The sequence below is a fragment of the Leptodactylus fuscus genome, chromosome 10 (genome assembly GCF_031893055.1).
Source record: "Leptodactylus fuscus isolate aLepFus1 chromosome 10, aLepFus1.hap2, whole genome shotgun sequence".
NCBI classification, from domain to species: Eukaryota; Metazoa; Chordata; class Amphibia; order Anura; family Leptodactylidae; genus Leptodactylus; species Leptodactylus fuscus.
This window is the reverse complement of record NC_134274.1, coordinates 54,955,678-54,968,451: the sequence shown is the minus strand read 5'-3', so window position 1 is coordinate 54,968,451 and position 12,774 is coordinate 54,955,678. Positions and strand designations below refer to the sequence as shown.

Here is a 12,774-nt window from a genome sequence, read left to right as displayed (position 1 = left end):
GAACCACTGATCTACAGGAAGATAGGGCATGTTGCTTCTTTTTTCTGCTAGCTGAAAAAAATTGCTAGTGGGAAAAAACTACTAGAGACTCCCATTGAAATGAATTGGAGTAAGTTTTGTAGGCGAATTCAGCGTTAAAATCCACCTGGTAAAAACTTTGAGTGAACATACCCTTAGACAACTCAGACTTGGACACAAAGTTATACAAGCATATAGATAAATATAAATAAATATTAGAGAAAAACAAACATTCTATAATCAGACACATCAGCAAAACAGAAATCACTTCCTGGACAAAACATCCTGTTTAAGGCTTCGTGCCTCTTGCACAACTCTGTGCTATAATACATATTCAAGAAGGTTTAGGACTGGACATTTTTTGGACACAAGTCACACCACTTTTGTAAACCATACCTAAAGAACAGTCGCCTCAACCCGGTATATCTCTGTATAGAGTACAGACCACTAAAAGGTGTGGAACAGTCCCCCATCCGGAACATTTGCTTAGTTGTCAGTTTGGGTACCAATTATCAGAGGCTGCATCATACACATTCTCATTCCAAATGTAACCCATGTTTTATGTGTTTTCATCATTTGTCATTTACTTATTTCTGTCATTTTTTTTTAGATTGACTCTTATGACATCACAATATCTGAAGATATTGGAGAGATCCAGTTAATTAAAATTGAAAAACATAAATACTGGTATAAAGACGACTGGTATTGCCGGCACATAACACTTAAGACTCCCACAGGAGAGTACTTGGAGTTCCCCTGCTATAGGTGGATTACCAATGATAAGGAAATAGTTCTTCGTGAAGGATCAGGTAAGTCCTGTGACGATAATATCAACAATTTATATATGACAAACTGACCATGGCGCCTCCTGGAGGAAGCAGCTACTGGTCTTTGGTCTTGCTGTTTGAGGTGGTCACAACAGTGTGACCCCTGATATTTAAATACTTCAGGTCATTAAAGGCATAATATCCATGTACATAATGTCAATCGTGATCTCACCACACTCTAAGAACTACTCCACTATTTTTTAGGCTCATTTTCAAATGAAAGGGACTATGTGTAGTATAAGGTTACTGTATAACTTATTGATTTTATTGTGAAGTTATGTGCTCACATCTGGAGCACTGACCTCCTCTTTCTCCTCCAATGCAAAGAGTTTCTGATATTAACAGAAAACACTGTATACATCAAAGGAGCAGAGATGAGGTCTGTGGTCTGTAGGGGAGCTCATAACTTCACCAGTAAGCTGTCAGTAAGTTACTCAGTAACATTACACACAAGTTAATTCCAAAGTGCAGGAAGATTTCTTTGTTATTGGAGTTCTTTAAATATAAAGACCACTGTTAAAAACTTTTACAGTTTTTTTTAATAGCTTATAGGCATAGCAGTGGCAGTGCAGGGTATTATGGCTTTGAATGGCTCAGTAGATGGCATGCAGATGACAAACCTATGAAAAAAATGAAGTCTATGGATCTTGTTTTAAACTACAGCAAGGGTGCCAAGAGTTGGACCCCCATGTATTTGACATTGACTACCTATACTAATGTATATCATATTGTTAAACCAGAAAACCTCTAGAGCACTATTATTCCATGGGGCTTTACATTTCAAGATTATCTACATACTTAATACAAATACAACAGTCTAATTTAGTGATCAACTGGTACAGTGGGAGAGAGGACATTGCCTGGAGAGGCTTACAATCTAAGGGTAAGTGGGAGGATGACAGTAGGTGAACCTAGAAACTGTTCAAATGGTGGAGTGGATGGAGAGGGGTTATTGAAGGTCATGGACTTCCTCAAGAAGTGAAATTATGATTGTTTGAGACAGCTTTATGTAATGTGGTAGTGAAATCCAGAGCATGCAGATCCACGGAACAAGTTTTGGAGGTGGTTGTTTGAAGAGTGGTTAAGAGTAGAATGAAGAAGGAGGTCTTCATAGGGTTGCATGTGGGGTAAATAGCGAGAGATTAGGTAAAATCAGAGATTAGGTAAAATCAAGTCAACACCCAGCACCCTCACCAATGAAATATTTGAAGAGACCGCAGTGTTCAGAAGAGTGATTTCTCTTCACTACTTACTAGATACAACCAGGGGCGTAACTACCATAGAGGCAGCGGAGGCGGCTGCCACAGGGCCCAAGCCATTAGGGGGCCCGGTGACAGCCGCTACCGCTGCGTTTTTGTTTTTTTAAATTGGCCGTTACGGGCCCTATTTACTTGCCGATCCTGGACATAATACTGTGTGCAAGGGCCACTATGGGGTATAATACTGTGTGCAGGGGCCAATATGGGGGATAATACTGTGTGCAGGGGCCACTATGGGGGATAATACTGTGTGCAGGGGCCACTAATGGACATAATACTGTGTGCAGGGCTTACTAAGGGACATAATAGAGCAGACCTGGGCAAAGTCTGGCCCCCGGGCCATATCCGGCCCTCTGACTGATTCAGTCCGGCCCGCACAGCTTTGACTAGGGAGGCGTGTCTAGGGGGCGTGCCTAGGGGGCGTGTCTTAGTGCCGGCCGAAGATGGAGATGTGGAGCATGTCATAAAGTACTGAGAGATGTAAGGTGAGCTGCAGGGTGGAGAGAGAGAGAGAGAGTGTGTATATGTGTGTGTGTCTGTATGTGTGTGTCTATATGTGTGTGTGTCTATATGTGTGTGAGTCTATATGTGTCTGTATGTGTGTGTGTGTGTGTCAGCAACCTAGGGGAAGAGATGGAAGGGGAATGTTATACTAGGGCAGAGATGGCAGATGGGGGGGGGACATGAAACTGGGGGAGAGATGGAGGGGGGGACATGAAACTGAGGGAGAAATGGAGGGGGGGGGACATGAAACTGGGGGTAGATGAAGAGGGCACAGACTGGGGGGACATTAAACCGTGGAGGAAGCTGTAGGGGGACCTGTCTGCCTCTAGTTGCCCCCAGTTTAATGTCACCCTCCAGCTACCCCTACAGTTTAATGTCTGCTTCCAGCTTCCCGATTTTAATGTCCCCCTCTAGTTGCCCCCAGTTTCATGTCCCGCTCCAGCTGTCAATTTATTGCCATCCTCCAACTACCCCCACTGTTTCATGTCCCCTCTAGTTTCCACCAGTTTATACTGGGGCACCAGGAGAGGGGCTTAATACTGTGGGGCAGTTGGAAGGGAACATTACAATGTGGGGACATACAGTCCTATGAAAAAGTTTGGGCACCCCTATTAATCTTAATCATTTTTAGTTCTAAATATTTTGGTATTTGCAACAGCCATTTCAGTTTGATATATCTAATAACTGATGGACACAGTAATATTTCAGGATTGAAATGAGGTTTATTGTACTAACAGAAAATGCGCAATATGCATTAAACCAAAATTTGACCGGTGCAAAAGTATGGGCACCTCAACAGAAAAGTGACATTAATATTTAGTACATCCTCCTTTTGCAAAGATAACAGCCTCTAGTCGCTTCCTGTAGCTTTTAATCAGTTCCTGGATCCTGGATAAAGGTATTTTGGACAAACAATTCAAGTTCAGTTAAGTTAGATGGTCGCCGAGCATGGACAGCCCGCTTCAAATCATCCCACAGATGTTCAATGATATTCAGGTCTGGGGACTGGGATGGCCATTCCAGAACATTGTAATTGTTCCTCTGCATGAATGCCTGAGGATTTGGAGCGGTGTTTTGGATCATTGTCTTGCTGAAATATCCATCCCCGGCGTAACTTCAACTTCGTCACTGATTCTTGAACATTATTCTCAAGAATCTGCTGATACTGAGTGGAATCCATGCGACCCTCAACTTTAACAAGATTCCCGATGCCGGCATTGGCCACACAGCCCCAAAGCATGATGGAACCTCCACCAAATTTTACAGTGGGTAGCATGTGTTTTTCTTGGAATGCTGTTTCTTTTTGGACGCCATGCATAACGCCTTTTTTTATAACCAAACAACTCAATTTTTGTTTCCAAAATGAAGCTGCCTTGTCCAAATGTGCTTTTTCATACCTCAGGCAACTCTATGTCCATCAGTTATTAGATCTATCAAACTGAAATGGCTGTTGCAAACACCAAAATATTTAGAACTAAAAATGATTAAGATTAATAGGGGTGCCCAAACTTTTTCATAGGACTGTATAATGTATGGGTGACTGTAGGAGGATTATACTGTGTGGGGGCACATGGAAAGAGGATTGGGAATGGGCGGAATCAACGTAGAAGTGGGTGGAGCTAAATTTGCCGTGGCGCGGCCCTCTAGCATAGTTTCAATTTCTTATACGGCCCCATGGGAAAATTAATTGCCCACCCCTGTAATAGAGTGTGGAGGAGGGAGTCAGTCGAGGTCTTCGGCGTCAGTGTTGGTTGGGGGGGCCCCCATGTCAAAAGTTTGCCACGGGCCCGCCATTCCTAGTTACGCCACTGGATACAACAAAATACTGTACATTTTAGAGGAGTCGTACCTGGCATTACAGCTATAGCTATATTCATTACTGCTTAATCCAATTATTTACTCACCCCTTCTGTTCAAACAATACACCATTCCGTACACTATGCATTGCTGTGTATGTAGTAGTGCACCCCAGCCAAAGACAGGCCTTGTTACTTAATGGGTCTTTGCGACAAGCAGCTATAGTGCCCTCCATAGCTCAATACATTTTCATTATTCCTTTTCCCTCTATAGCTGGCACTCACACCAATTCTTGAAAGTAGCGGTCAACATTCCTGGTAAATTTAGGCATGTCATGGTCTGAAAAGGGGCAGGGCCTATAAAATCCCACCCTAAAGTAATAGGTCCCACTCTGTGTGTGGACAAACATGGGTGACCAAGACTTGCTTCGCTCGTGCAAAATATGTTAAATTGAGAAATTCAGAAAGTTCATCCTTTTGTTCAGATGTTTCCATATTCCTTGCTTCAACCTGCCTGATGTGAAGACGATATTCCCGTTGCTCTGATGTCTCAGCTGCCTTACATTTAGCCTGCCCCATCTGTTTCTTTTCAAGCCGTGAGTCATGTTGTTCACTGGTCTCAGCTCTTTGACACAATTTTGCGTTCTTAGAATTTGGATGAACTTGCCCAATAGATGGTTGTTTATTTGGGCAGCATTTAAAAATCCAGTCCTTAGTATTGTGACCCTTTAGTATTCGCCTGACACTGATAAGAGAGGTAATAGGATGAATAGTAATACAGAGCCGCCCTCACAGTATTACTAGGACCTGAAGGAGCCGCCTCACAGGCAGACTTGTGGAGTTGCCCATAGCAACCAATCACAGCTCAGCTTTCACTTTACCTCAGCAGCTTTAGTGATGAAAGCTCCTGTATAATCAGCAATAATGACAATCTTACTATCCGGCAGTTTTCGCCTGACCAATATGGCTGCTCAGTAAGGCTGCTTGTACACTACAGGATTTTTCATGGGTCTCCGGGCCTATAGCTTCTATGTTCAAAATTCACAGCTTTGTGCACAAAGAGGTCTATGGAACCTCCAAATCCATGGCCCGGAAGCCCGTGAAAAATACTAGTATGCAAGCAGCCACTAAGAATACCAGACGTGTTTTATCAGTGCGTGCGTACGTGTGTGTGCGCGCACACGTGTGATCTGTGTATATGCATGCGTGTGCACGTGTATGGTCCGTGTATATGTATACATGTGTGTGCGCATGTAATCCATGTGTATGTACACTCACCGGCCACTTTATTTAGGTACACCATGCTAGTAACGGGTTGGACCCCCTTTTGCCTTCAGAACTGCCTCAATTCTTCGTGGCATAGATTCAACAAGGTGCTGGAAGCATTCCTCAGAGATTTTGGTCCATATTGACATGATGGCATCACACAGTTGCCGCAGATTTGTCGGCTGCACATCCATGATGCGAATCTCCTGTTCCACCACATCCCAAAGATGCTCTATTGGATTGAGATCTGGTGACTGTGGAGGCCATTGGAGTACAGTGAACTCATTGTCATGTTCAAGAAACCAGTCTGAGATGATTCCAGCTTTATGACATGGCGCATTATCCTGCTGAAAGTAGCCATCAGATGTTGGGTACATTGTGGTCATAAAGGGATGGACATGGTCAGCAACAATACTCAGGTAGGCTTTGGCGTTGCAACGATGCTCAATTGGTACCAAGGGGCCCAAAGAGTGCCAAGAAAATATTCCCCACACCATGACACCACCACCACCAGCCTGAACCGTTGATACAAGGCAGGATGGATCCATGCTTTCATGTTGTTGACGCCAAATTCTGACCCTACCATCCGAATGTCGCAGCAGAAATCGAGACTCATCAGACCAGGCAACGTTTTTCCAATATTCAATTGTCCAATTTCGATGAGCTTGTGCAAATTGTAGCCTCAGTTTCCTGTTCTTAGCTGAAAGGAGTGGCACCCGGTGTGGTCTTCTGCTGCTGTAGCCCATCTGCCTCAAAGTTCGACGTACTGTGCGTTCAGAGATGCTCTTCTGGCTACCTTGGTTGTAACGGGTGGCTATTTGAGTCACTGTTGCCTTTCTATCAGCTCGAACCAGTCTGGCCATTCTCCTCTGACCTCTGGCATCAACAACGCATTTCCGCCCATAGAACTGCCGCTCACTGGATGTTTTTTCTTTTTCGGACCATTCTCTGTAAACCCTAGAGATGGTTGTGCGTGAAAATCCCAGTAGATCAGCAGTTTCTGAAATACTCAGACCAGCCCTTCTGGCACCAACAACCATGCCACGTTCAAAGGCACTCAAATCACCTTTCTTCCCCATACTGATGCTCGGTTTGAACTGCAGGAGATTGTCTTGACCATGTCTACATGCCTAAATGCACTGAGTTGCCGCCATGTGATTGGCTGATTAGAAATTAAGTGTTAACGAGCAGTTGGACAGGTGTACCTAATAAAGTGGCCGGTGAGTGTATGTGTGTGTGCATGCATGTGTATGGTCCATGCATATGTATGCGTATATGTGCACGTAATCCATGTGTTTGTGCTTGTGCAGTGCAAGTTTCCATGCGTGCAGTAGTTGCGAGTATGTATGTGCTCTGTTCGTACATGTGCCTAGTGTGCATCCATCTGACTGTGTTTGCATGCATGTGTGGCCCTTGCGTGCATGTGTGTGTGGTGTGCATGTGGTATTTATGGGGTGGTGTTGTGGTATTTGTGGGGTGATGTTTGTGTTGTATGTGTCTAGAGTGGTCTGGTGTTTGTGTGGTGTTATGCTTGTAGGTTGTTGTATGTGCGCTCTGTCTGTGTGATGTTTATATGGTGTTTGTGTGTTGTGTGTGGTGATGCGGCCCCTTTAGCAGCGACTATTTGGCGCCGTTGCTATAATCCATCCCTGTCAGTCACAAATGTTTTCCCCTCAGCGCTTTCACATTCACATTTCTCCATTATATGTATAGGGCCTAACTTCGGGGGCCCCAATCTCATGACAGGGGGACGCTAGTGAGATGTAACATGTGCACTTTTCTGCTCCTGTGGGTGGAGAGGGGGCATGACAAATTTCACCCACATTGGGCGAGAAATGTGGATTTGTTTAGAGCGGGCTACTACAGACTTTGAGTTTTATATTTTTTTATATTTAATTTTTTTTGGAAGGGGGTAATTCTGACATTTAATATGGGGCTCTGATTCTATGTAGAATAAATATGATTAAAAAGAACATTTTATTTCCTTATATTAGCTAAATTAGTTACACATGACGTAACACAAATTCACAAGCAACACAGAAGAAAGGAGTTGGAAGACAGACAAAAACAGTACAGGTATGCTAAAAGCGTCATTTACTATCACTAATTGCTTTATGCTACTGATCTGCTGTGCACGTCCTATACTTTCAAGGATTACATACGCACAGCCAAGAAACCCATATACTTGATTATGGCCTGAAGAGTAACGCATATGAAGACTATACAGTAACATGACATTATTAAAACATTACTAGATCTATAGATGTATTCCAGTGCAGCTTTCTATATTATGACATTTGGGCTTTGCTAGTGAACTCTACTTACCACATAACGAAACCATCTAGGTCAGTGACATATTTTCTATTATTAAGAACAACCTTATGTTCCACAGGTGGAAGGAGTGGCACCCAGGCTTCCCACTCAGTATTGATGCTCACTGCCATAGCGATTTGCCCCATGACATTCAATTTGACAGCGAAAAGGGTGTCGATTTTATCCTGAACTACACAAAAGCGTAAGTAAAAACAAACATGTAATTTTATATTAGATGGTAGATACATCACAGTATGGTATTACTATATATCACATGGCATGCAGGAACGCATAACTGCACGTCGACTCAAATTGTCCTTGCAGATCAGATAGGCGTTGGTCAAATGAGCATCTGATCAATAGCAATCTCTTCCTACGCCCTCATAATGTGCACTTCACATGACTATGAATGCTGGGGTTTTTTCAGAGTAATGGTCACGTCTCCTAGTCTGACGTTTTGTGAACAGCACCGTGTTAAAGGGATTACAACATTACAAACGCTTTTTCCATTGTGTGCTTACATGTGATCAGAGCGCCATTCCATGCTATGAGTCTTCTCTTCATTGGGTGTTCCAGAGGTTAGATCTATAGACACGTTTCCCTATCCTGTGGATGGGCGAGAAGTTTTTCTGACGGTGCAACTCCTTTAAGGGAAACATAAAAGAAAACCATTAAAATTAAATACCATGACAATGACGTCCAGATGTAGCCAACCTTAACTGTTTCAATTACTTTCATTATATGCTAGTATGCTACAGCAAGTTATTAGATTGAAACTCAAGTTAAAAATTGCTACATCGATATGATGTAACAATTTTTTATAGGAGATTAAACCTTGTAAACCAGTTGTAATGTTCTCGTTGAACAATTATAACAGTGAAGAATGTGGGGTTAAATAAAGGCCAAGCTACCAGAACTACATTCAGATGGGTGGATAATTAATTAGTCATCTACAAGTAACATGACCATATAATTCACAGGAAACGTTACATGTCAAACTTCTACATTGATCACGTCTTTTTTTATCTTACAGGATGGAAAACCTATTTGTGAACAGTTTCATGCATATGTTTCAGTCCTCATGGAGTGATTTTGCTGATTTTGAACGTATTTTTGTCAGGATTAGTAATACAATCTCAGGTGTGTTTCAGACCAGTCAAAAAGATCCAAAAACTTTCATTTATTGGGCCAGCCGATCCAAAAACTTTCATTTATTGGGCCAGCCCACAGGATTAGCATGTTCCCTGTTCTAAAATTAATTCTCATGATAAAACATTCTATAAAACAGTGCAAAAAAACAAGGTGGGTGAAATGGAATGCATTCATGTACAAAGAACATAAAGTCCTACATGTCCGCCCGAAAAAAACCAGTTTCCCTGCAGAGAGGTCGCAGGTGGACATCGGTGATCACCATTAAACCGTCAGGAAGCCGTCCTCTGACCAGTTTATCGGGGCCGAGGAAAGAAACCCAGGGAATGACACAGGGCGGACACTGGGTGCAAGTGCGAATGCCTCCTTACATAGAAACCTAATCCAGGGTATACAACTAGTGTAGTGTGGCAGCATGGCTCAGTGGTTCATGTTGATGGTTCACAGCCCCCGAGTCCTGGGTCACAATGGCATGGGGTTTGTATGTTCTTCTTATATTTGTGTGGGTTTCCTCCCAAAACATAAACCCTATATTCACAAAATCGTCTGTGTGTTGGCTGTATTTATTTGTACGGCCACATTAATTTCAATATCTGTGAATGGAGACTATTCACATGATCAATACTTTGATGGTCTGTTCACACGGAGCATCAAAATATACATCATGCTCTATTTTTACACTGTAATGTATGAGGGATCTGTGAAAAATGGTCACCCCTTGGGTGCAAAACAGTAATGTGAACAGTCGTATGGAAGACAGTCGTATGAATGTAGGATTATATTATCCTGAGTCTTTCATTTATCCGATGGGGGACAGAGACTTCCATGAGCCATAACAATATCTGTTCACAGGGGCATACCAGGACACGGAGCCTGAGGAGGTCCAAGGGAGTCTGAACAACACAAATAAAAATCATTATTTCAGATAACACATGTTAAGTGAGGACCCCATCCCATAATTTACATTGGGGCCCAGCAGCTTCATGTCATATCTCGGTCTGTACAACATTGCCAGATATTTTAGAACAACATGATGACTAGTGCTCAAAGAATCTTGTGATTCAAGCAATGAATCCTTCATTTTTTATCTTGTAGAATATGTAATGCAGCACTGGCAGGAAGACTTCATGTTTGGATATCAGTTTCTAAATGGTTGCAATCCAGTTTTAATTAAAAAATGCAAGAAATTACCAGATAATTTCCCTGTAACCCAGGAAATGGTAGAATGCAGCCTGGAACGGAACTTAACACTTGAGCAAGAAATGGAGGTAAATGGAAATAAGCAGCTATCTTAAAGTGCAACTCCAAAAAAATTGCCTTACTTAGTAAAATGAACCTACTAGGGACCTTTAATGAATAAGAGCGATCTATTATTTACTCTAGATAACCAAGTGTAAGTCTCTAAGGTTTTCTGTACTCTATACGCACTGTTATATGACACAAAGAGGACATCTCCTTCTCTGACATCACCTCCTTCTCTGTAGACATTTGGTAAAGATACAATAGACTGACCTCCTGAATGTATCTGCATATAGTACTGGTAATACGAAGAGTGCATAATGGGAGGTGCTTAGATCAGGAAGCCTGACTGGTACAGTTTCAGCCAATCGCTGCAAAGCAGGAAGTGATGTCAGAAGGGGCATTATTTTAGCAGTTTCTGCTCTACAGTCATGTAGCAGGCAATAATAGTTCATATTTACTGCAATCTTAAAGGACTTAATTTTTGTAAGGACCAGGGTAAAGGAATTTACAGCTCTAATACGTTACATTAACCTAGTAGGACCTGTTAATTTTATTTTAAGAGGAAAATATGATGCTAAATGCTACATTGTATGTAACAAAATTTCCATCTTTTACAGCAAAATAATATGTTCATTGTTGATTTTCACCTTCTCGAGGGAATCTCTACAAACAAAACAGATCCTTGCACCATGCAGTACATTGCTGCACCCATCTGCTTATTATACAAAAATCTTGAGAACAAAATTGTACCCATTGCTATACAGGTAAATTCAATGTAATGTTCCCAAACTTACCACCAATTCAAGATACACTAAGCACTCAATAAAAACAAAGAAACCTCATTATTAACTAATATGGATATAACACTTATTTTCTTTATGCTATATAGCTCAACCAGAAACCAGGACCAGAAAACCCAATATTTCTGCCATCAGATGCCAAGTATGATTGGTTGTTAGCTAAGATATGGGTCAGATCATCTGATTTCCACATTCATCAGACAGTTACCCATCTTCTGAGAACCCACCTCCTTACGGAAGTTTTTGCAATTGCTATGTACCGTCAACTACCTGCTGTACACCCAGTTTTTAAGGTAATGTACAATTTTGTTATCATAATATTTCAGAGTAAAGAGGTAGTCAAATGATGAACAATCCTTTTTATCTGACAGCTGAACCCCAGTAAAAGGAGTTGCTTATGTGGCTGGCTGGGAAATGTACCATCACTTAAATGAATGGCCATGTACTTAAAGCTGGCCATAGACATTAGATTTTAGATGTTTGTTCATCATTCATACAGGCAATTGATCCAAACAAAGGAACAACAATGAATGTTTCAACAAATGTTCAACTATCGCAAACACTTGGAATATAAACAGATAAAAGTTGAGCAATGCTAATAAAGTGATGGAAACGGGCAATGATGGGCACTTTGTGGGTTTGTGTTAGTATATACAAATTGTCCACAGGTCTGTCAGTCTAGCTCACACTGAAGCAATTACAGCTGACAGACCAAAAAACCCAAAAAAACTATCAATGATTTTGGTGAGAACCGACTTTAGTTGATGGTTTGCTGTATGCGACAAACAGCTATCACTTAATATATGGCATGTCTGACCCTTCTGTGCCATTTTATAAATAGGTGACATTGCTTTCGCCTGCCAATTTGCCAACTGATAAATTTGTGTGGATTGTGCTTCCATCCATAACATGGTTGCGTGAGGTGCATTTAACCATATGGGTCACATAGCCACCTCTGCTGCTTTCCAGAGAGCAGTGTGTTGGCACCAAGAAGGATGTAGTGTTCACATGCTCCTCTAGCTGCCGCCATTGTTATGGATGCGATAGTCATTCACACAACTCAGCCAGCTGTGAGACCGGGGGTAGCATGACTTCACATAAAGAATATAGTGCAGAGGGGTCAGGAGCTCCAAAAAGTAAGTGGCAGGTCCTATTCATATACACAAGTTAATTTAAAGACGTCAACCCCTTTAATGTTATATCAAATTAGTATATCTACATTAACAAAAACAAGACGTAGGTATAGTTACATAGTAGATGAGGTTGCATACAACCCTACAGTATTGATCCAGGGGAAGGCAAAAAAAAAAACCCATGAGGCTTATGCCAATTGCCCCATTTCAGGGGAAAAAAATCCAAATCTGGCAGTCAGTATAAAAACCCTGGATCAACGTGGTATGGTATATTTATATTGACACCAAATACTAAGTAAATTACTAGTGATCAAATAATAATTAATAAAAATTTCCCATATTGTATGTTGACATTTGTACAAGTTGTTGCACCTTTTCTTTGGCGTGCACTTTTTTTTTATGCCTCAGCATTCTGTGCACCTAATGTACTACAAAGGCGCAATTGTGTCAACGTTTGCAAGTTTGCA

At 41.7% G+C, this 12,774-nt stretch overlaps 1 protein-coding gene across 1 annotated transcript in view; it reads left to right on the top strand.

Moving 5' to 3' along the window:
- ALOX5 (arachidonate 5-lipoxygenase) overlaps positions 1–12,774 on the top strand; it is a 62,637-nt gene that overhangs the window by 26,760 nt on the left and 23,103 nt on the right. Inside the window, exons 2-8 of the mRNA XM_075258196.1 lie at positions 629–827; positions 7,665–7,746; positions 8,063–8,185; positions 9,017–9,123; positions 10,228–10,400; positions 10,992–11,138; positions 11,264–11,467. Of these exons, the coding sequence (XP_075114297.1) occupies positions 629–827; positions 7,665–7,746; positions 8,063–8,185; positions 9,017–9,123; positions 10,228–10,400; positions 10,992–11,138; positions 11,264–11,467 (1,035 nt within the window). The remainder of the gene's footprint in view (positions 1–628; positions 828–7,664; positions 7,747–8,062; positions 8,186–9,016; positions 9,124–10,227; positions 10,401–10,991; positions 11,139–11,263; positions 11,468–12,774) is intronic.